This window comes from Leiobunum rupestre, chromosome 1 (assembly GCF_980474605.1).
Source record: "Leiobunum rupestre chromosome 1, qqLeiRupe1.1.hap1, whole genome shotgun sequence".
NCBI classification, from domain to species: Eukaryota; Metazoa; Arthropoda; class Arachnida; order Opiliones; family Sclerosomatidae; genus Leiobunum; species Leiobunum rupestre.
The window spans coordinates 9,228,511-9,254,142 of record NC_143384.1 but is presented as its reverse complement, the minus strand read 5'-3'; the positions used below and the strand labels follow the sequence as shown (position 1 = coordinate 9,254,142).

The 25,632-nt window shown below is 35.4% G+C and overlaps 1 protein-coding gene across 3 annotated transcripts in view; it reads left to right on the top strand.

Annotated features, from left to right (window-relative positions):
• Positions 1-25,632, top strand: part of LOC149961047 (propionyl-CoA carboxylase beta chain, mitochondrial-like) — a 35,224-nt gene that overhangs the window by 5,700 nt on the left and 3,892 nt on the right. The window contains exons 2-9 of one of the 3 annotated variants that reach the window (XM_090174854.1): positions 8,413-8,556; positions 8,680-8,761; positions 15,983-16,096; positions 17,512-17,580; positions 18,474-18,530; positions 19,903-20,127; positions 20,190-20,231; positions 25,428-25,615. In XM_090174854.1, coding sequence (XP_090030980.1) covers positions 8,413-8,556; positions 8,680-8,761; positions 15,983-16,096; positions 17,512-17,580; positions 18,474-18,530; positions 19,903-20,127; positions 20,190-20,231; positions 25,428-25,615 — 921 coding nt within the window. Of the gene's footprint in view, positions 1-4,204; positions 4,327-8,412; positions 8,762-15,982; positions 16,097-17,511; positions 17,581-18,473; positions 18,531-19,902; positions 20,128-20,189; positions 20,232-25,427; positions 25,616-25,632 lie in introns of those variants that run through there. The other 2 variants (XM_090174862.1, XM_090174847.1) reach the window with 2 other exon arrangements.

Here is a 25,632-nt window from a genome sequence, read left to right as displayed (position 1 = left end):
GAACTGAAATAAAAATTTTGTACTAGAATAACACTAAATAACACTGACCGTAGTTTTGCCTTTTGGCTCTTAATTAGCTTATAACAAAACGACAATTAACTAATTTAGAGATTAAAAAGAACCGAGCTCGATCGACACAAAACTTGGTAGTGTTCCCTTTCCGTAGGTACTCCAGTGTAATTAGGTTAAGCCCACAAAATATTTGTAGGGGCTACTTAGCGTCACTAGCGCCATCCGTGGTAGAAAAATATTTCGCCAAATTAAAAATCTAAGTGATCGAACCATCTCTCTACAACCGTGACAAAAGCAAAATGTTACTGAGTAGAGAAAAACTGGGTGGATTTAGAATAACTGGTAAATTTAATGATGGATAGTTAAAAATATTCAGAGTCATGACAATAGAATAAATTATTTTAGTTTATTCAACGATTGAAATTGTTAAGTTTTTGTTACAGCAAGGCTGAATCAAGACTTAGTTGAAAATTATTTCGGTAACAACGATCAGTTTGCCAGTAAACCAATATGGGGAAGGAATTAAATAATGAAACGTCAATTATAAAGCTTCTCTCTGTTCTCTGGAAAATGTTTCACTAGAATTTATAAACATTTTTGGAATTCAATTAAATTTTCTATGATTCAAGAAATAATAACATAAACTGTGGTAGTTTTATATATATTTTTTATTCGTCGTATATAACTCTAAGTTCCTTTCGTATTCCACTACTGTTTAAACAGTCCGTCTTAATAACTAAAAACATGTTTTTTTTTTACATTTTTGGTTAAGTCCTTACTAGAGTTGCTTGTGTCATCACCCCACAATTGGTCCCAACTTTTTCCCATATTTAGATGTTTCCATTTCTAGAAGCGTTATCTTTAAACGGTTCCATTGGTTGGTTGTACAAAAGAAGCGATAATATCACAGCATTTTTCAAAAAATGCCAATGCTGCTGGTGACAGTAAAAAAAAACCACCCCTATCCTGTTTTTTGGTCCATAAGTGATAGTCTTCCTTTGCGTCACTTTTTTTGATAACGCAATTGCCCTAAAAATTTGGTCATTCATAGCGTCCAACAATTTCATTGATGACGTACCCTTCAATTTGGTGAATGGTTTTCAATTTGTTAGTTACATTCTCACTCTGTTTATCTTCGTTTTTGTTGGTTACTGGTAAGGGTTTCTTCTCCACTTCTTTAGATTCGTACTTTGTAAATATTTCATCAAACAACCGATTAAAAATAGAGACCATCACATTTTTGAACGATGACTGAATTCATAAAATCAGCGTTTGTTAACAATTCATTTCTTTTCCTTTTAGAACTTTGCCTAAAAGGTTGGTGCAGTTATCAGCTAGAGATGGCAAAAAAATCCATAGCCTCTGTATTTAGGAAGCTGATTCTTTTGGTTTTTTTTTCAGATAATCCTAAGAGAGTTATGAAAGATAGAATAATAAAAATCCATAGCCTCTGTATTTAGGAAGCTGATTCTTTTGGTTTTTTTTTCAGAGAATCCTAAGAGAGTTATGAAAGATAGAATAATAAAAATCCATAGCCTCTGTATTTAGGAAGCTGATTCTTTTGGTTTTTTTTCAGAGAATCCTAAGAGAGTTATGAAAGATAGAATAATAAAAATCCATAGCCTCTGTATTTAGGAAGCTGATTCTTTTGGTTTTTTTTCAGAGAATCCTAAGAGAGTTATGAAAGATAGAATAATAAAAATCCATAGCCTCTGTATTTAGGAAGCTGATTCTTTTGGTTTTTTTTCAGAGAATCCTAAGAGAGTTATGAAAGATAGAATAATAAAAATCCATAGCCTCTGTATTTAGGAAGCTGATTCTTTTGGTTTTTTTTCAGAGAATCCTAAGAGAGTTATGAAAGATAGAATAATAAAAATCCATAGCCTCTGTATTTAGGAAGCTGATTCTTTTGGTTTTTTTTCAGAGAATCCTAAGAGAGTTATGAAAGATAGAATAATAAAAATCCATAGCCTCTGTATTTAGGAAGCTGATTCTTTTGGTTTTTTTTCAGAGAATCCTAAGAGAGTTATGAAAGATAGAATAATAAAAATCCATAGCCTCTGTATTTAGGAAGCTGATTCTTTTGGTTTTTTTCCAGAGAATCCTAAGAGAGTTATGAAAGATAGAATAATAAAAATCCATAGCCTCTGTATTTAGGAAGCTGATTCTTTTGGTTTTTTTTTCAGAGAATCCTAAGAGAGTTATGAAAAATAGAATAATAAAAAGCCATAGATTTATATTAATGGTTACTATAAGGAAATACTTACAATAACTGGTTTAGAACTATACCAATATTCATGTATAAAAACTTGTAGAGGTTAAAAATACTAGTAAATGTAGGGAGCTGTTGCCTCGCGTGGCTTGAAGGGCCTACCACCACCCTCCTATGCATTGTAACCCGGCCACCTGTTTAAAGGCATTAAAAGTCGCTCGATGACTTGGTGCCTTTGGTATTAGCCTAACTGATTATTATTATCATTATTATTTATTATTACCTTGCACAAATTGGAAGTATTGTTAAAAATCAAATCCAAGTATACCTATAGAAAGGTAAAGAAAAAAATTGTTTTAGATGCATTAGAAATAAAAAATTTCAACAGAGATTGAATATTTTTATATTACTAACCTTCATCTTTTTTATTTGGATCCGCTCTGTTGATTTTCTTAATTTTGACTTTACAATACGTATGACATAAGTATATAAGATTTTACATAAGTGTGACACTTGCTATTCTTCACATGCAAACGTTTTACTGAGAGCTAATTCACAATACAGACTGCATTACGGGCTTCGTCGCAGTTTTGCGTCCGCTTGCTAACGCGTCACACGTATCCTTTGACAGCGCCTCGCTAGGGGGAGATTTTCTTCTTGTGAGGACGTCACTCCGTTACTAGCTCTCAGTAAAATATTCCCTAAAGTGAGAAACTTATGAAACAATATTATAGACTTATGGTATGATCATTGTAAAACATAACTGAGAACTTAATTTGATATATTCGAATTAGACGCGTTTTTATAAATCTATTTGTATTAATAACAGAGGACGTGATCTACCGTGATAAAAGTCTACCATTGGCAAACCCCTCTTTCCTCCCCCTTCCGCCAGCGGCGAACTGGCACTGGCAGTACGGTGTAGACTCAGCGCTTCCAATCATTTCCCCTCCTCTACCTTTCCTCTATGGCCACACCATAGACTAAATATAAAGTTGCTAGTACAATTCCAACTAGTACGCTATGTGATCTATTGTGAGACTATAGCTCTTAGTAAATATTTTAAAGTGCGAAAAGATTGAGTGGCGCACTTTGGGTCTTATGTAACTTTTGGCTATAGTAAAGATTTAAATCTACCATTGGATGTCGAAAGTTAGTTAAAGACAATTTGCAAAAATTTCTGCAATATCGCGTTTCTTTTTCCCAAATTTTCACATGCTCGAAAACTATTCAATATCCATTGTCAAAACTGTCAGGATTTCCTTGAAGGTTATAACGCTAGATTATTAGCAGAGGTGTAGAAGAGGTTTTATTTTACTGTTTCCATAATTATATGCCCCACAAGCAAAATCCGTGTTACGCCACTGCTGATTATGTGATTAGGCTGTGTAGCTTGCAGGATTTGTAGTCAAAGGCCCCTTTGAATGTGGCGCCCAAGAAATCTGAAGACCAAAATTTTAATTCAATGGTTTCATAAAGATTACGTTTTGCCCACGGAAAACTTTTCTTCAACCTGCTTAAGCTCATAAAGAGATCGAGTTTCGTCTGCTTAGCAGATAATTTGTTATTATAAAAGGCAAAGCGTTTGGTTAGCCAGACGATAATCTAACAGTTTATGAGCTTCTCCAATTGACCGCTACGTGGCTCTATGTAAACTGAAAGGACTAATTGCACTTGCAGGGAAGGTCTAATAGTAGTTAAAATTAGGGCCCATGGGAATTTCGGCAAAGAATCTCATCATTGTCTACGACACTGGAAATTAATACATTCATCGATTTGTTTTAGAGGCATATGCAAATTGTATATTTTTCTTCGTGTATCCACCTTCATCACAAAATATAAAATACCAAAATATTATAGTTGGCTCACACGTACTTAATTCACACCTACACCGTACATGTAGGGCTGTCCATATATAAGTATTTAAGTATTATATTAAGTATTATTTTATATTATCAATGAACTTTATAATTACATGAAGTGTCTGTGCAAATTATTATACATGTTTGATTTAAATATTTTACGATAAGAAGAATTCAATTAGTAAACCCAAACTCGTGTTGTTACTCCACACCTAGAGAACGAGAAATCAATGGCAATAAGTAAGTGGTAAAATATTATTCGCCGTTTCGTGAGCATTTTTCACCGAAAATTATTAATGTGGCTATTTTTACCACATAAATAATGGAAGCAAGAGAGAAAGCTGTTAGAATATAGTGTATATCGTGAACTTTTAACTACTGAAGATGTCATTGCACCGCTTCAGCGTAATGTTTTTCAAAATGATATTTTTGAAATGTAGTAGTACACTCGAAGAGAAACTAGTAATTTATACTATACTAAACCAAAAAAAATTTTACCTAATTTATTTATTACAAAGAGTTATCATTAGTAAAAATAAATTTATTACAACCAAATGATATATTTGTTTAAACTAAATTATCCCAAAATCTGATTTAGATGTTAATTATTGGATCTCTAAAATTGATTTAGTTTTTAATTTACCAAATTCTATTTTGTCCGGATACGCTTCAAGTTGGACCATTTTATAAACTGCCCTTATACAGAAATATAAAAATATTTTAAGCTGATGGTGCTTTTCCCCGTAGTTGCTTTACGTAAGCTAGGAACCCTACCCTAACGTACGAATTTTTAAACAAAAAATAGCTTCTGCAGGTGGTATTTGTAATTTTGCCATAGATAAACAATCACACAATTTGAGAACGTTAAAAAAAATCCCATATATTTCACATATTTTAACCCTATTGGAAAATAGTGGAAAATTGGCTAGTAAGGGTAAATTGAATTAAAAAGCTTAAAGAACTAATTATATTTAAGTTTTTAATAAATTTAACTGTGAATACTACTTACAAGGAGACGGGGGTTTGGTAGACCTTCATGTAACTTTAAACACCCTAAAGGGAATTGTCTCCATAGGAAAACGTTTGGCCATGGCAACCAAAAAGGTTTTTGACAACACAAAATGGAAATTTCCCCATAGAAAATAACATGGGAATCTGATCAATATTAAGGGTACCCCCCTTGTAAAAAATTTTAATTTTTGAAAATGCTAAAAATAGAAAATATAAATAAGAAAATAATGAAAAAGTTCGAAGTTGATCAAAATCTTTACAGGGGTACCCTTACATTTGGTCAGATTCCCATGTTATATTCAATAGTAAAATTTCCATTTTGTATTGTCAAAAACATTTTTGGTTGTCATGGCAAAACGGTTGCCTATGGAGACATTTCCCTTTAGGATTTTTCAAGTTACACGTAGGTCTACCAAACCCCCGAGTTTGAACCAAATCGGTGCGTTACACCTCGGGTCGTCTCCTTGTTAGTTTACACTGAACAATGTCAGTATTAATATTTTAAAAATATCAAAACAGACTAATCAAAATATGACCATCCCTGTAGTAAAAACATTATTGGATTTTTTTTGGACAAATTAGCCATTAAATTCACTTTTGTCCAGGCCGGTTTTTCCACTATTTATTACACTAATGGCCATCTGGTTTTTTAACTTCGGGACTCTGGTTATTATGTATTAATTTGTATTGGAATCTGTTGTGATTTTACAAAACACTTAAAGCACCCGAGTGCTGTAGATCTATCCCACACTTTATGTTCCATTTGCGTACTCGGATATGCTCCAAACCAGATTAGCGTGTTCCATTTCCCACTCTCGGTGCTCCGAGATCGCCCTAAACCGATCTGCCGATTTTGACAGATCAACGGATTGAGATCGATATCGGAGCAAATTTTTGCGTGTTCGTTTTAGGTTTTTCGCGAAATGGCAGACCAAAACGATAAGCTTAAAATTACTAGCACACTAAATACAAAAAAAAGCGTGGGAATATGAGATCTATGACGTCAGAGACAGATTCGGAGCGAATCTCGAGCAATGAAATGAAACACGCTAAGAGTTATTTCAGAAATGATAAACTGATTTTGAGATTTCGTGTTCTTTAGGCGTATTTCGGGATTTTGGAACAAATTTTCGTCCAGATTTCGGGATTTTCAAGTTTGGTTTCAAGATTTCTGAAATAATTTTTCTCTAGTGTGATTTTTACTTATAGTTAACCCCTCGTATCTTCCCTTAGAGCGCATTGGATGTTATGATCACTTTAAGTGCGTTTATTCCCATTCGACCGAAATCCCATTCGACCGAATCCCATTCGACCCAAAGAATTTTAAAATGTAGCCCAATTGGCGGGGTGATTTGGTATTTTATTTATAAGGTATGTACTATCGAGGTTAGAGTTGGTTAAGTTTACTATTTCAGTTTTGGTTCAGTTACTTTTCTTGACTAGGTGAAGATAAAAATATAATTCATGCTCATTCCATTTTATTTTCAAATAAATGCATAAGTATTGTATCTTTCTTTTTATTAAGACGGAATAAATAATTATTATTGATGTATAAATACCCTCCTTTATTAGCTATCCGCTCCATTGCAAACGACTTCAGTAACTAAATTGAAAACATAGCAAAAGCCAATTTATATAGCAGCGTTCGGTCGAATGGGACACATAAAAACCGCACGTTTCGGCGGAATTCGGTCGAATGGGACACCTCAAAAACCGCCTTCGGTCGAATGGGACTAAAGCCTTTAAGTGAATATAGCTTCCAAGACGAAAAATTAGGTGACGTCACCAACGTGTTATAACCATACAGTTATAACCTAGAGTTTTAAGTTGCCTCTGAAACAGTGTAAATGTTTTTTTATACATTATGTTCAACATGAGGCTTCAAAAACACTGTCTTTAATTAACGTATATATCGGTCGCAAAGTATATTACAAAATTTGTTACTAGAAATATTGTAAGTGTAATATATTTAATGACGGATTAACTAATAAGTTAAGTAGACTTATGAGTAGGGGTCCAGAACTTAACAAGACGTAGACGAGGATACCGCTAGGTCAAGGGGCCTGGGGCCCTAATACCACTAAAGCCTAGGTGCTCTGGTGACAGTTAATTTTCCACTGAATAGAGTGCACAAAACAAAATTCATATTGCGGTTTAAGTATCCAGTATGATTCAAGTGAGATTTAAAACGACTATTTTAAATAATTATTTAAAAATGATTTAAGTAATAAAATATTGAAACAATAATATACAGGGTTCATACAATATTTCAAAAACCATTTTCCCTGATATTTCCAGGTTTTCCAGAGGAGTTTTGAATATTTTCCAGGTGTACTTTTTAAAACAATAGGGGTCTCTAAAATGTTAAAAGCATTACTGTTACACTTTCTAATATAATATAGTCAAGATTGAACGTATGAATTCAATACTAAGTAATAATTTCAGTAATACTAAAACAAATTGCACATAATTTGGAGGTCTCATAATCATTTAACAGGAAAATTTTCATTTCCCTGATATTTCCCTGAATTTTTTGCTTTAAATAAATTTAACTGATATTTCCAGGTTTTCACTGATTTCCATGTTTGTATGAACCCTGAATATAGGAATGCACCGATATGGGTACAGCCGATATATCGGCCGGTCGATATTAACAAAGTGATATATCATAACAGAAGTGTGTATGATCAAAATCATCAAATCATTGTAAAAGACGGTTCATTACACTGTCATACCATTTTATTATAATTTTTTATGAAAAAAAGTTTGCAAGCGCATATCCGAATATGTTTCTTTTCATTTTACTTGATACATATTTTCTCTCACAAATCGAATATCATTGTTTCTTATTTGTTTGCACTCTTAACCCCGTGTCAAAAAAAGTATGATCTAGCTTCTGAAGTCTGGCGTACGTGGCGCGGCCAATAAAATAAAATATAATAATTAATTAGTTCATCGATAATTGTTTTATCTTTAAATGTTTTTCTGTATGTATTTTTCTAATACCGGTATCGGCCAATATCGACTTCGATTAAGCCGTTACCGATATAAGAAAAATAGGCCGATATATCGGTGCATCCCTACAATAATAATAAATAATTTTATATAATTTCCACCTATCTCGGAAAATAAAATAAACCCCGTCGATTTTCGTAGACCGTATAAAGATAATTTAAATATAGACAAAAATTAAAATTTGGTTCGTCACCTGAAGGTTTTTTTATAGACTTTCTACCTCAATTATTTCCGACCACAGGCAAAGAATTGCCGTGTATTATGCAGATTAATAAATATAATTTAATATCGAAATTACAGATTACCAGCAGAAAGCGTACAATTGAAAAAACAACGTGAACTCTTATCTTCCGCGACTGAGTGGACGAGCGAGTACTTGACTTTACAACCTTCATCATTCCGGCTCTATCTACTGTATTTAGTATTTAGAAACAAAATGGCGTGGTCAGTAATACGAGCGTATCCTCGCGCGAGAAGCATTCTCAATTTGAAACTTTCCTCTAACGGAACGGTGTTTTCTAATTTTGCATGTGGTGAAAAATGGTGCTCTGTGGCTCATTCTCTCAGCGTAAAACGTCAAATAGAAGAAAAAAGAAAAGAGGCTTCCCTAGGAGGTGGAGTTAAAAGAATCGCTGCGCAACATAAAAAGGTAGAGTATAGTAATACGTAAAATCCCTTTTTTCCTCAGATGTAGTAACGCAGGACTCGTAATACGTTATAAAAGGCTTTTTAAAAGTAGGATTGGAGCACAGGGTGGGGTTCCTGATTAATTTTTTAAATAGTTACTCTTTATTTATTTTATGAAGTGACTTCATACGTAATAAAGTAATATAATGAATGCCAATTAGGATTATGTGGAAAATTCCATATGGCTATTGAGCCGAGCAAGTAGGTATGAAGACCAAAAATGAATTTAAAGAATAACCTTGAATAATTCCCACTAACTGATTTAATATAGTGTTTAATATCTTTGGAACGAGTTTGGGGGTGTGTCCGGTGAGTTCATGGAATATTTTTAAAGGATTATTTTTCCATAACTTATTCACAGTTTAATTAATAATTAAAATTTTTCGAAATTTTTCAAAACACGTTTATACTTTAGTTAAAGGTACTTTCAAAAGGAGCTCTTTGTACATCTGATTACTGATTTTCGAAAAACATTCGTCGATTTCCACAAATTTATCGGTGATTTCCTCTAATTTCTATCAATTTATCGGTGATTTCCTCTAATTTCTATCAATTTATCGGTGATTTCCTCTAATTTCTATCAATTTATCGGTGATTTCCACTGATTTCTACCAATTTATCGGTGATTACCCTCTCATTAGAGGATGTGACCGGTTAGAAGTTATTTCAATTGCCCTAATAGATATCTATAGTTGCGGAACTACGGGGTTGCCACACGTCAGTGAAAACAGGGAAAAGTAAGGGTATTTAAAAATGGGCCTAAAAGGTCAGGGAATTTTAAGAATTTGTAAAAAGTCAGGGAATTTAGTTTTATCTTGACACTTTTAAGGTAATTTTATTCGAAATCTATGGCAAATTCTGTTATTATTATTTAGATACTTGAAAGATTTTTTAACGTTGAGATAACTTTTGTACTGAAATATAAGTTGATTAAATTTATTAACTTCTGATAAATCTAAAAGTTAAAAACTGTCTAATTTTGGCCTTAAAATGGTCAGGGAAAATAACTTAAAATGGTCAGGGAAAATAACTTAAAATGGTCAGGGAAAATAACTTAAAATTGTCAGTTAATAGTCAGGGAATTTTAATCTGAGAATATTGTGGCAACCCTGTTAGAAGTAGAGAGCTGAATGGTAACAGGGCCGTATAAAGGGGGGGGGATGGGAATTTTAGTTCTGCGCATAACAACATAGGAGCGCTCTGCGTTTAAGTGAACTACTCATTTGGGAATTGCAATTAAGGGAACTACTAAATTTAGGAGCTGTGCTTCAATGGAACTTCGCATTATGAATGTGAACTACCCTTTATGATAACCATATTTTTCTAGTTTTGAGAAGGGGTTTTCTCAAAGTAATGTAAAGCAGGATACCCGAAGAGGTAAACGTTTGTTTGTTCATTACCACCGAAATAAAATAGCCTACTGGATTTATGGTTATTATTTCGTCTTGGTAACACTTGGGACAAGTACTTGTTCTAATGGGGGGAGTGGTATCGAATGAAGTGTATGCAGCCGAAATGCCCTTTGTTAATTAGCTCAAGGTTTTACCTATACCACTAGGCGGAGCTGTCCCCAAGTTATCTATATACCACCTTAAGCCTATCATAAGGTCCCCATAAGCCAAGGTCTACCATAGGGGCCCATGTTAACGGCGTTGTCCTGGAGAGAAGAAAATTAACGTACGACGATAGGGCAGAAGCGCCATCTTCGTTTTCAAAATTTCTACATCATATTCTCTTACTTGGTAAAGCAACCACGCTCGGGTTGATACATGCCACACAAAACGCGTCTAAATCGCAAATTTGGAAAATAAATACCTTCAAAAACAAGTTATCTTATTTCTATAAGCTAGTTTTAGGTTCTGATGAATCATTTTGCAACGATATGTGTTAATTTTAAGTTTGAAAGCGATAAAATTGTGAATAAGCCTTGGCTACGGTGCTAAGGGCTCGCGAAGGAGATTTCTCCCGCGTAGTTCTAAGTTTAAAAACGTTCGCGCACGGCTTCTGCGCATTCATCATGCAACGCGCGAAATTCATTTGGGGAAATGCCTAGTTGAGATCATAACCACTAGGAGGTGTGGATTTTGAATACCTACCTCTTAATAACTGGTATGTGATCGTCAAAAATTTGGCCTAGACCTGATGATAGGCTTATTATACCACCTGATTCGCTGTTCCATCTTCAGGTACCCTGGGTGTCTCTGTTCTACTCCGTTTTATAGTTTTATTTTTGGTCTATGTCATATCTTTTCATATTTAAGCTTCCATTTCCATTTTGGAATGCATATTGAAGCTTCCATTTCCATTTTGGAATGCATATTTAATCTTCCATTTCCATTTTGTAATGCATATTTAAGCTTCCATTTCCATTTGGGATGCATATTTAAGCTTCCATTCCCTTTTTGGAATGCATATTTAAGCTTCCATTGTCATTTTGGAACGCATATTTAAGCTTCCATTCCCTTTTTGGAATGCATATTTAAGCTTCCATTGTCATTTTGGAACGCATATTTAAGCTTCCATTTCCATTTTGGAATGCATATTTAAGCTTCCATTTCCATTTTGAAATGCATATTTAAGCTTCCATTTCCATTTTGGAATGCATTTTTAAGCTTTTATCCCTAATTTGATGTTACCAAATGCCCAGGCAAATCGTTAATTTTTTCCTCTTGGAATTCTACTAAATATCCTTTCTAGAGTCTTGGTGAAATTACCAAGACCTTTTTTCCGGAAAATTTTCCCTATTTTCCCGAAAAAAATAAGGTTTTCATTTCAAAATTAGCTTAATATTGTTCGCAAATATAATTTAGCGGCATTTTGGGCTCATTTTGTCGAATCCAAAAGTAAAACTAAACTTCTATCTAGACTAGTATTATTTATTTCAATTTTTTATGTTTAAGATTAGCGGGAATTTTCCCCTTTTCGTAAATTTTTCCGGAATATTTATGCTTTTATATTATCTTCTTGTTCACAGCGAATGAACCATATATATACTTTTTTCTCAACGCAATCGACCTTTCTTTAATAATCATTTTCATTTATGATAAAATGTTCGAAAAATTGCTGAACATACGTGTTAGTATCTGAAATCCTTTAAAGGATGTTGATAATCGAAGATTGAGAGAATCTCGAACCCATTCTAGTTATTTCAACACCAAATTGCCCTTACCCTTCTAAGCCCGCTCCTCAACAACATCAAGAGCGGTCATTGGCCTTAGCACGCGCTCGAAATATTTGTTAAATTGGTCGAGTGCTAGCTGGTGAGATTTACCCTGGTGCGTTTGAACTTGAAATGAATCCCAATTGGATTTTCAACGTGTCTGTCACTCAGAGCTCCTGTACGTTCAAAGATAAGTACGGCTGTGCGATTAGTGGTTTTAGGCAATCGAGTCGGTTATCGAGTATCAATTTTTAGTTCCACATCGAGATATATATATCGAAGTGGGACTATTGCTATGGATGGATTGTCGTTAAGTGTTGTTTGTTTGGCGTCGTCGTCGGCGTCGTGGAAAAGCGACGACACGGTAGATGGAGCTGCGAAAAATAATTTTTTACATAATTTATATTTTCGGCGACGCCGAGACTCGAACACAGATAGCTGCTAGCCGCGTCATCTCCAGAAACCGACGCCTTTACCAACCAAGCCACGCCGTTCTCTAGGAATTGCACTCCGAACTTCTAGTTTTTAGCGACGCGGGGGTTTTAGCAATTTAAGTTGTCGCAATTGTCGTTCTTTTTTCCGCGTTATTTTACAACAAAAAACAAGTTGGTATCATTCGATAGAACTCTTCGACGCGCACGCAGTGCCATTAATTTCCGCCCCCTACGACCAACCCCCTTAAAGGGAGAGTGACCGAAAAAACAAGTTGGTTTCATTCGATAGAACTCTTTGACGCGCACGCAGTGCCGTTAATTTTCGCCCACTCCAACCAATCCCCTTAAAGAGAGAGTGACCGAAAAAAACCAGTTGGTTTCATTCGATAGAACTCTTTGACGCGCACGCAGTGCCGTTAATTGCCGCCCCCTCCGACCAACCCCCTTAAAGGGAGAATGACCGAAAAAAACAGTTGGTCTTATTCTATAGAACTCTTTGACGCGCACGCAGTGCCGTTAATTTCGGCCCCCTCCGACCCACCCCCTTAAAGGGAGAGTAATCGAAAAAAAAACAAGTTAATAAATTCATGGGTATTTCTTTATGAATTTGCGAATTTACAAGACTTTTGGTGCCTAAACTACCCAAATGTTAAATTTCCTAAAATACACCCATCGGAATCCCAGTTTAAGAATTTCTTTAAATCATATTTCCACTAATTTCAATAATTTAAAAGAATTATGTTCGTCGTGTTTTGCTTACCTATTTCACCTTTGATACTTTCCGTCTATCTAACGATAGGAAATCACATGGCCACAACTAGTGCTCGGATTTCGATTATTTTTATCCATGAATAAAATAAGCCCGGCGTTATTTAAATAAATATTATTTAAATAACCAATAGTTGAATAAAAATGATAAAAAGTTTAAATAATCGCGAGTGAATAAGCCTATTATTTAAATAAAACAAACAATTATTTAGATAAATGCCACTTTTTTCCAAATAAATGCTTGGTTGCGTAAAAAACATAATTAAATAAGTCAAAATGATATCCTTTTTACCAACGTTTGTTAAATAAATCGGAAAATTGGTGAATAATGAATAAACAATTCCGAGCTCTAGCCACAACAGCTTTTGTATTGGTTAATTTGGTTTGCCCACCCGGGTATCCTGAGGGTGGGCGGTGGCCACTCTTGAACATAGGATGGTAAATTATATATCAAACGATAGGAAATCACATGGCCTCAACAGCTTTTGTATTGCCTTGCCCACCCACGTATCCTGAGGGTGGGTGGCGCCCAAGCTTTAATCCTTCAACTTAGGATGGAATTTTATATATCTAACGATAGGAAATCACATGGCCTCAACAGCTTTTGTATTGGTTTGCCCACCTGCGTATCCAGATGGTGGGCGGTGCGCACTCTTTAACATATGATGGTAAATTATATAACAAACAATAGGAAATCACATGGGCTCAACAGCTTTTATATCACTTTTCCCACCCGGGTCTCCTGATGGTGGGCGGCATCCACTCTTTAACTTAAGATGGCAATTTAAATATCAAACGATAAGAAATCACGTAGCCTCAACAGCTTTTGTATTAGTTTGCCTACCTGTGTCTACTAAGGGTGTATGGGTTTGCCCACTCGAATACACTGATGTGGAACTAATATTACGGCCTGGGCCGACTTGTTTTATTCGAGGGCTTTCAGGCTTCCATTTAATAAAATCTACAAGAGTCTCAGGAGTTAATATTTTTAGAATTTTACACTATTTGTGTGGAGTTTTTCGACATCAAAATGATCAACGTACATTTTCTTTTATCGGATTGGTTGAATTTTAATTTGACTGGCCAATAGGAAAAGAGCATTGTCTGATTTATATCGGGTATTATACTTGACCATCTTATACAGGGTGTTAGCTAATAAACAATACAGGGTCAATAACTCAAAATGTATTTTAGCTAGGAATTTGAAATTTTCAGGACACATAGACAACTAAAATTTCCATGACCTTGAACAATGTCTTCAAGGTCATTCAAATTTTATCTCGAGAACCATTAGAGATACAAAGTTGGTTTCAGTTAGAAACGTCTTCCCCGTCTTATTTTAAGACCTAATAGCTTTGGGCACGCATAATTTAACCAATAACAAGTCGAGGGATATTAGACAAAACCAGTAAGCTTTAATTTTAAAGTTCTGTTCCATGGTAAAATTAATAATATTTTAAAAATATTTATGATAAAAAGACCTGCTACTTCACGGAGTTAAAATATTTTAATCAAAATAGAACATTTTAACTCCATGAAGTAGCTGGTCTTTTTATCAAAAATATAAAAAAAATAGTAAGGTCGTGATGAAAATAATGTACCAGAGACCTGGTTGAAGGGCTAATAACTCCGTTTATTCCCATTCGACCAAAAGAATTTTAAAATTTAGCCCAATTCGCGGGGTGATTTGGTATTTTATTTATAAGGTATGTACTATCGAAGATCCATGTTTAGGTTAGGTTAGGTTAGGTTAGGTTAGGTTAGAGTGGGTTAAGTTTACTATTTCAGTTTTGGTTCAGTTACTTTTCTTGACTAGGTGAAGATAAAAATATAATTCATGCTCATTCCATTTTATTTTCCGCTCCATTGCAAACGACTTCAGTAACTAAATTGAAAACATAGCAAAAGCCAATTTATATAACAGCGTTCGGTCGAATGGGACACATAAAAGCGTTCGGTCGAATGGGACACATAAAAACCGCACGTTTCGGCGGAATTCGGTCGAATGGGACACCTCAAAAACCGCCTTGGACCGAAATCCCATTCGACCGAATGGGACTAAAGCAATAACTCGAGTATCAAAATTTGCTAGACATACTCATCTGGTAGGGGGTCTTTAGAATTTTTAAACTCGGATGACTTTTAACTCGTGGTTCAAGGTCATTCAAAGTGTATCTTGAAAACCAACGGATTTAGAGAAATCGTTCCAATTTGAAAGGTTTTCATTATGGTGTTTTGCATCGGGTTTAAATAATTTCGACTTTAAATTTCAATGAGTATGTCTAGCAAATTTTGATCAACAACAGAAAGCATAGGAAAATTTACAAGTGGCATACGATATTATTATGACTGTACTTACTCGGGTTGAACCGTTCATTCTAGGTTGCTTAAGAAAAGCTGCTCTGATCGGCTAGCTTAAAGCGTTATATTATAAATACCTGGCAATACTATAGCTCAAAGCTTTGTATTAGAAGTACTTGGTACTCGGAATAAACTATATTTGTCTACACTTGGAATGTCTATGCACCGTGATGACAGTGCGTTTGGAGGAACGGGCGGAGCTTCAACTACGTTGACTGTAAGACTTTGAGCCTATTTTCAAACTCATTGACTGACCACCGTCGCGATAAAATATCTCGACTATAAACCACGTCTCTTTCTAGAATAATCCATCAGTTTCACCACAGTCTTCCTTAGACAATCCAAGTGTATACATATATTGTTTCCTGGTTCTAGTGCACAGAAGTGCAACTTGTTATCGTTTATGATTCTTAAAAATTTGATAATTATCTGAATGTAAGAGTTTCTCTTTTGTGAACAGGGTAAACTAACCGCCAGAGAGCGCATCGAACTTCTGATGGACCCGGGAACTTTCATGGAATATGATATGTTTGCGGAACACACTTGCACAGACTTCGGAATGGATAAAACTAAAGTAACCTTTTGACCTTCAGTTTACGAATTTTTTTTATCTAAGATAATTGGCTAGATTAAACAATGTTCCAAAAATAACACTTCCTTCTAATATTATGCGTACCATTGGTAAATAATGGTAAATATGTTAAATCAAGAAAATCATTCGAAAACAGAATTTATCAACTTCAGAAGATCTTTATTTTCAATACTCTACAAGTCCGTTCTAAATTTTAAAAGTTTTATCTCCATAAATGTAGGTTTAAGTTGTAAATAATACATGGAAATATATTATTTACCGTTGTTTACGAATTTTCCCATTTTATACCATAATGTTATTTACCATTACTTACCACATAATTCACCACATGTTAAATTGTGGGGTGGCGGAGTGTTTAGCAATTTCGACTCGCAGCAAGAGGAGCCGCTTTCGATCCCAGCTTGTGGCACTGGGTGAAAACTCGGAACAACTCCTTCTGCGTTGAGTTTGCAAGTTATCTCCCCTCTGGTTTAAAGGTTTTCCCTTCTATAAAAACTTGTTGAGATTAACGGTAATAGTTAGAGAAGGGAGCTGATGGCTCGCGTGGCATGCAGGGCTTGCAACGACCCTCCTACGCATTGTAACCCGGCCACCTGAATTAAAAGGCTTTAAAAGTCGCTCGGTGCCTTGGGTTTCAGCGTAAATGATAATTATACCACTTCTGAACCCTGGCATTTTTATCTATAGGTGTTTTGCAATGATACATAAAATTGATAAAAACTATTCACTCACAAGGAGAGTACCCGAGGTGTTTATTTCCAATTTTGTTCAAAGTCTGTCATGATGTAGACCTATATGAGATATAAAATTTCCCAAAAGGAGACGTTGCACTACCCAATCGATTTGCCATGGCAACCGAAAATGTTTTTGACCACTCAAAACAAAATATTTTTTTTCCTTATTTTACCCAAAACTTTTACAATTTCCCCCTAAAAATGTTCCAATTTACCAAAACTTGATGAAATTTACCTATATGTGGTCCAAATTACCCATTTCGTGATTTTCAAATTTAAAAAAAAAATTCGTAGGTGAAACCGAGAAAATCCCATGCTTTTTTAATGGAGATTTTTTGTTTTAAGTGGTCAAAAAAATATACGGTTGCCATGGCAAATCGAATGGGTATTGCAGTGTCTCCTTTTGGGAAATATCATATCTCATGTAGGTCTACATCATGCCCGACTTGGAACAAAATCTGCAATAAACACCTCGGCTTAATATTGTTCATGTTAGTGTAATTGGGAGCAAAAATATAAATCTGCCGAATGATTGAATAATCTATTATTGGCCATAAACGTGAAACATGTTTATTTTCAAGTATAAAGAAATGCCGCGAAATAATACATTTCACAGTCCGAAATTTAACTTAGCTGAAACGTTCTGGTAATTTCTATTTCAAGTTTCCTGGCGACAGTGTTGTAACTGGACATGGACTAATTCATGGCCGAAAAGCTTTCGTTTTCAGTCAGGTAAGACCATGGAGTAATTTCTTAATGTCATGCCAAGAATATATTTCTTTCAACTTAGGGAAAATGACCCTTCCTAAGTTGAAATAAATACCTATTCTTGGTCATACAAACATTGTAGGGTGACCAGATTTCCTATATTTTCAGGTTATATTTTTAATGCCTTCCTATAAATTCCTTTATCTTCACCCATTTTCCTGTAATTTAACGGTCTTTTGAAAATGACAATTTTTTTTGTACTTGTCATATAAACATTTAATTAAAATGCTGCCACTTGAAATGTACGATCTTTGTAAATCCGCTAAGTGATCCAATAATGCAAGAAAGCGGTGTACAATAAATTATCAATATTTTAAGTGATTCGAGTCAAAGCATATCGATATGCAATAATTACCTTATTATTTTTTTCCTGTATTTTCCTATTTAGTGTCCTATATTTTCCTATAATTCGACTATTTAGTGTCATATTCTCCTATAATTCGCCTATTTAGTGTCCTATATTTTCCTATAATTCGCCTATTTAGTGTCCTATATTTTCCTATAATTCGCCTATTTAGTGTCCTATATTTTACAATAATTCGCCTATTTAGTGTCCTATATTTTCCTATAATTCGCCTCTTTTATTTCCAATAATTTCCTATAATGCGCCTATTTTATTTCCTATATTTTCCTATAATTCGCCTATAAAATTTATATTTTTCTTATAAAATTTTCAAAACCTTTCCCTGGTCACTCTGGCAGTATGTAAAAGTAAAGCTTTTTTGCATGACTTAATTAATTAATATTGATATTATTAAGAATATAAGAAAGTAGACTTTTATGCAGGACTTAATTAATTAATATTAATATTATTAAGAATATAAGAAAGTAGACTCTCATACTACTTTTTATTGCAGGATTTTACAGTTTTCGGCGGCTCGCTTTCAAGTATTCACGCGAGAAAGGTTTGCAAGGTATGTTAATTTTGTCTCATTAAATATTACTGGCGCAAGTGAAATGAATTTTATCCTAAAGAAATTCACCTGCTAACCGTATTTTATAAATAGAATTTGTAATATGATTTAGTTTAAACTATTATTGCTTATTTTATTGACAAATTAATTAATAATTTTCGTGCTGGGTAATGTAAAATAAAATTTAAATTAATCCTAATATTGAAATCTACTTGCTATTTAATAAATGATTGATATTAATGCACTTTGATATTTTCCGAAGTTTGAATGTAAATAACCTAGATTCATTAACAGTTCGTTGATGAACTATAAATATGCGAGTTTATCTAGTTGTACCAGGAATGTGGGGGGGATTATTAAACACGGTCCCAAACTATTATATTATTTTGCAAAAGCTACGGTTCCAAAAATATCAATAACAGGGTTCGTACACGACCTGGAAAACCTGAAAAAGTCAGGGAATTTGAAAATGGTTCGAAAAAGTCAGGGAGTTTGAAAATGGTTCGAAAAAGTCAGGGAGTTTTAAAATGGTTAGAAAAAGTCAGGGAATTTTAAAATGGTTAGAAAAAGTCAGGAAATTTGAAAATGGTTAGAAAACGTCAGGGAATTTGAAAATGATTCGAAAACGTCAGGGAATTTGAAAATGGTTAGAAAACGTCAGGGTATTTGAAAATGGTTAGAAAACGTCAGGGAATTTGAAAACGATTCGAAAAAGTCAGGGATTTTGAAAATGGTGCGAAATAAATTTTTTAAAGACGCATTAAAGGAAAAGTGCAGGTTGGGTAATACTTGGGTCTATTTGAAAGATCATGTTTAAATAAACTCAAAAATATCAGTCGTAAAATTGTATCTTTTTTTAATGACGAGAAATTAATTTTTAAACGAGGTAAATTTACCCGCCAAGCGAGCTGCCATTTTCTTTCGCCTTCCCACCGCAGACCGCACGCGGAGCAAGCACGCGCAGGTAACAGAGTGCGGTTATAGCGCGGACAGCGCGTGATTAAAGTCCTAAAACGTCACCGCGAAACAAAATGGCAGCTCGCTTGGCGGGTAAATTTGGCTCGTTTAAAAATTTATCGTCATTAAAAAAAGATACAATTTTACGACTGATATTTTTGAGTATATTTAAACATGATCTTTCAAATAAATCCAAATCTTACCCAACCTGAACTTTTCCTTTAAAAATATATATTCAATAATTTGCTAGATTTTACGTCTAACCATTCATTTATTGTACAAAAATGGTTATAGAAAATTTGAAAAAATGTTCAGAGAAATCCTGAACAAAATCAGGGAAATTAATTGTGAATATTTCGTACGAACTCTGAATAATGAGCAGAAAAGTACAGATCTTTGACATTCCGAACGACAGGTGATGGACCAGGCGATGCTGGTGGGCGCCCCGGTCATCGGGTTGAACGATTCCGGAGGAGCTCGTATTCAGGAAGGGGTGGAATCCTTGGCCGGGTACGCGGACATTTTCCAAAGGAACGTCCTCTCGTCGGGCGTCATCCCGCAAATATCCCTCATCATGGGCCCTTGCGCTGGTGGCGCCGTCTATTCCCCCGCATTAACTGATTTCATTTTCATGGTTCAGGTTAGTTATTGTTCCTTTGGCCGCTTGCCCATTTTATTCATGTTTATTTTTCCTTTCTGTAGGAAACTTCTTACCTATTCATAACAGGACCGGATGTGGTTAAGGTAACACTTGTTGAAGTTAACGCTAGTAGCAAAAGTGACATAATTAGCGAAAGTGTGACAATCCCTGTACTTTCGTATGCTAAAGGTTTAATGAATTCTGGACTCGAGATCGACCACATAGAAAACTATTTAGTGTCGCGTTTCTGGATCTTTTTTTAGTCTATGGTATTATATCGTAGGTAGATGGCGATAGCATCTCTACAGAATGACGAAAAATCAAAAAATACACTAACTTTGATCAGTGCTACTTAGTTCATCCGTACCTCACTACGAGGCGTTATTTGTTGGTTTTAACTAACTTCCCTCCCCAAGGCAACTTTCCCTTCTCCCCTCCCAACTTGTATTTCGCTCGTAACATTCATTAAGACACACGTTTGGTAATTATGTCACTTTTGGTAGTAGTAATGTAGGGAGCTGTTGGTTCGCGTGGAAAGAAAGGCTAGCCACCACCCTCCTACGCATTGTAATTAATGGCAATAAAAGTCGCATATAGGACTTGGGCCCGAGGGGCTAGTCACTCCACGTGATCGGTGTACAAGCCCGTTCCTTTGACTATACTAATGAAATTATGCGTAATATTTAGAGTACGCGTAATCCGTGTACAGGCCATCTGACAGTGGTTAGCCCCTCGCTTGGGCCTAGGGTGGTGCCTCGCGTATAGCCTATCTAATTATTATTATTATTTTCCTAATTATTTAATGTATATACTTCAACTTACAATTTTTGGAGAAAATAGCTATTTTGAGGCGATTTTTAGCTTATCTCCCAAACCTTAAGCACCTCACGCGCTAACAGTAAGCTCCTCCCTTTAATTTTCAATCAAATCTGCGCGGTATTTCATTGGCTCCCTAAAACTGACGTCTTCCGACGATGGTTTGTCCAACGTTTCAGAAACGCATAATCAACCTATTGCGACATTTTATGTTTGAATGTGGGTATTTTATTAGAGAGGTTAAGCAAAACGCTCTAGATGTTTTAACAACAACGCTGGGAGTAACTCGACCTTTGAGGATAAACATTCTTTAAAATCGGTTAAAGGCGCTTTCAGTTCACCGGCTTACGCAATCAAGTACGTTTGCAATCTAATTTTAACAAATTGCACACCTTTCGCTAACCCAGGGTTCACGAAGAATAAAAAACGTCGTTTGAACAGTACTAAAAATCGCGTTATGTATTGGTGTGAGTGTTGTCGAAATACAATTATTTGTTTCTTCGTGTGCCCGAGTGTACCGCTAATTTCTCTCTATGTATTTCTCCAAATTCGTCTTAATTGTACAAGGCCAGACGTATTTCAATTCAAACAAATATTTACGCTTTTTAACTAGTATTCTTGATTTGTTGAGTTGTAAAATTCTCAGGATTTTTATATATAGACTATAAATATATTACGACGTGTCACGTCAAAAATGTTCACATGACTCCCGACGTTGTTGTTCAAACTTCTAGAGTCATCTGCTTAACCTCTCTAATCTAGGGCACTAACTTTGAATCTGAAATCCATATAAAGGGAACATAACCTGCAAAGCAATTTTTATGGAAGACAGCTTCAATTTTTCAAATTACCCTGTACGGTGGCGCCAAACATTGCCAAAGGCAAGAGCAGCTGGAAACGTTGGGGTTCCACACAAAATACCCGGGGTTATATTCCCATTAATTATAACCCTAATTGTTTCCGAGATACGCGGATGTTAAACGCTTTATAACCAAAAAATACGAGAATATTCCCCAGAAACGCATTTGGTTTTACTAAACATAGTAGCCGAAGAATATTGCATTGGTACATTGAAAAACGCGTCTGCTCGTATAGTTCATAGGAAACTTTTCGACACAGACATTCTCGACAAGCTGCGATTTGGACTTGCACTCGAATTGAGTAGTATGATATCGTCTTTGGCAATAGTATAATTTGCGTTGGGCATATTTAGACACTAGGAGGCTTTGTATTGAGAACTAAACCTTGATTTCGCATTAGCTCTGCAAGTCAGTTTTGTGATAATTTTTCCGAATTGACATACCTACTGTTATTATGTTACTCATGAAAATAGAAATTTCACTTCGTAGTTTTGTCTATGGCCACCATTTTGTTCGGGTTTTTTTCTCAATACGAAAAAGCATAGATGCCGTCGTGCCATGTGAGACTGAAATCACTGAATAGGGCAAGAAGCAACGTATGATGCATTTTGATGACTATTACTCCGTGAATTTGGTTCATAGATTCGCAATATTTAAAATGGCTGGCTTTATATTTTTCTGAAAAACCATAATAAAAACCTGACTAACGTATTTCCCATCCTCTAGTTTTCTTATTTTCATCATGAAAAAAATTTAATTTATCTCAAAATCGCCTTTTTGCAGATAATGCGTTTCTGAAAACGCAGGGTAATGTTGACGTATTTATTTGTCTCCCGCCCCTCTCGTGACGGGAAAAAAAACTAGACTATGGTGCCCGCGGATGGTCTCAACTTAGTCATTTTCCCAAAGTATAAATAAATACGTTCTTGGTACAGATGTAATGGAAAAACTAGACTATGGTGCCCGCGGATCGTCTCAACTTAGTCATTTTCCCAAAGTATAAATAAATACGTTCTTGGTACAGATGTAATGGAAAAACTAGACTATGGTGCCCGCGGATCGTCTCAACTTAGTCATTTTCCCAAAGTATAAATAAATACGTTATTGGTACAGATGTAATGGAAAAACTAGACTATGGTGCCCGCGGATCGTCTCAACTTAGTCATTTTCCCAAAGTATAAATAAATACGTTCTTGGTACAGATGTAATGGAAAAACTAGACTATGGTGCCCGCGGATCATCTCAACTTAGTCATTTTCCCAAAGTATAAATAAATACGTTCTTGGTACAGATGTAATGGAAAAACTAGACTATGGTGCCCGCGGATCGTCTCAACTTAGTCATTTTCCCAAAGTATAAATAAATACGTTATTGGTACAGATGTAATGGAAAAACTAGACTATGGTGCCCGCGGATCGTCTCAACTTAGTCATTTTCCCAAAGTATAAATAAATACGTTCTTGGTACAGATGTAATGGAAAAACTAGACTATGGTGCCCGCGGATCGTCTCAACTTAGTCATTTTCCCAAAGTATAAATAAATACGTTCTTGGTACAGATGTAATGGAAAAACTAGACTATGGTGCCCGCGGATCGTCTCAACTTAGTCATTTTCCCAAAGTATAAATAAATACGTTCTTGGTACAGATGTAATGGAAAAACTAGACTATGGTGCCCGCGGATCGTCTCAACTTAGTCATTTCCCCAAAGTATAAATAAATACGTTCTTGGTACAGATGTAATGGAAAAACTAGACTATGGTGCCCGCGGATCGTCTCAACTTAGTCATTTTCCCAAAGTATAAATAAATACGTTCTTGGTACAGATGTAATGGAAAAACTAGACTATGGTGCCCGCGGATCGTCTCAACTTAGTCATTTTCCCAAAGTATAAATAAATACGTTCTTGGTACAGATGTAATGGAAAAACTAGACTATGGTGCCCGCGGATCGTCTCAACTTAGTCATTTTCCCAAAGTATAAATAAATACGTTCTTGGTACAGATGTAATGGAAAAACTAGACAATGGTGCCCGCGGATCGTCTCAACTTAGTCATTTTCCCAAAGTATAAATAAATACGTTCTTGGTACAGATGTAATGGAAAAACTAGACTATGGTGCCCGCGGATCGTCTCAACTTAGTCATTTTCCCAAAGTATAAATAAATACGTTCTTGGTACAGATGTAATGGAAAAACTAGACTATGGTGCCCGCGGATCGTCTCAACTTAGTCATTTTCCCAAAGTATAAATAAATACGTTCTTGGTACAGATGTAATGGAAAAACTAGACTATGGTGCCCGCGGATCATCTCAACTTAGTCATTTTCCCAAAGTATAAATAAATACGTTCTTGGTACAGATGTAATGGAAAAACTAGACTATGGTAACCGCGGATCGTCTCAACTTAGTCATTTTCCCAAAGTATAAATAAATACGTTCTTGGTACAGATGTAATGGAAAAACTAGACTACGGTGCCCGCGGATCGTCTCAACTTAGTCATTTTCCCAAAGTATAAATAAATACGTTCTTGGTACAGATGTAATGGAAAAACTAGACTATGGTGCCCGCGGATCGTCTCAACTTAGTCATTTTCCCAAAGTATAAATAAATACGTTCTTGGTACAGATGTAATGGAAAAACTAGACTATGGTGCCCGCGGATCGTCTCAACTTAGTCATTTTCCCAAAGTATAAATAAATACGTTCTTGGTACAGATGTAATGGAAAAACTAGACTATGGTGCCCGCGGATCGTCTCAACTTAGTCATTTTCCCAAAGTATAAATAAATACGTTCTTGGTACAGATGTAATGGAAAAACTAGACTATGGTGCCCGCGGATCGTCTCAACTTAGTCATTTTCCCAAAGTATAAATAAATACGTTCTTGGTACAGATGTAATGGAAAAACTAGACTATGGTGCACGCGGATCGTCTCAACTTAGTCATTTTCCCAAAGTATAAATAAATACGTTCTTGGTACAGATGTAATGGAAAAACTAGACTATGGTGCCCGCGGATCGTCTCAACTTAGTCATTTTCCCAAAGTATAAATAAATACGTTCTTGGTACAGATGTAATGGAAAAACTAGACTATGGTGCCCGCGGATCGTCTCAACTTAGTCATTTTCCCAAAGTATAAATAAATACGTTCTTGGTACAGATGTAATGGAAAAACTAGACTATGGTGCCCGCGGATCGTCTCAACTTAGTCATTTTCCCAAAGTATAAATAAATACGTTCTTGGTACAGATGTAATGGAAAAACTAGACTACGGTGCCCGCGGATCATCTCAACTTAGTCATTTTCCCAAAGTATAAATAAATACGTTCTTGGTACAGATGTAATGGAAAAACTAGACTATGGTGCCCGCGGATCGTCTCAACTTAGTCATTTTCCCAAAGTATGAATAAATACGTTCTTGGTACAGATGTAATGGAAAAACTAGACTATGGTAACCGCGGATCGTCTCAACTTAGTCATTTTCCCAAAGTATAAATAAATAAGTTCTTGGTACAGATGTAATGGAAAAACTAGACTATGGTGCCCGCGGATCGTCTCAACTTAGTCATTTTTCCAAAGCATGAATAAATACGTTCTTGGTATAACTGTATATATATTTCTTAGGCTGTAACTAATGAAGACGTAACACAAGAAGAATTAGGCGGAGCAAAAACACATACAACTATCTCTGGAGTAGCCCACAATGCGTTTGTAAACGACGTTGACGCGCTTCTACAACTACGAAGGTTTTACAATTTTATCCCTCTGAGTAACAAAGATTCGGCTCCCATCAGGCAGTGCGATGATCCATGGTATTTATTTTCCTGAT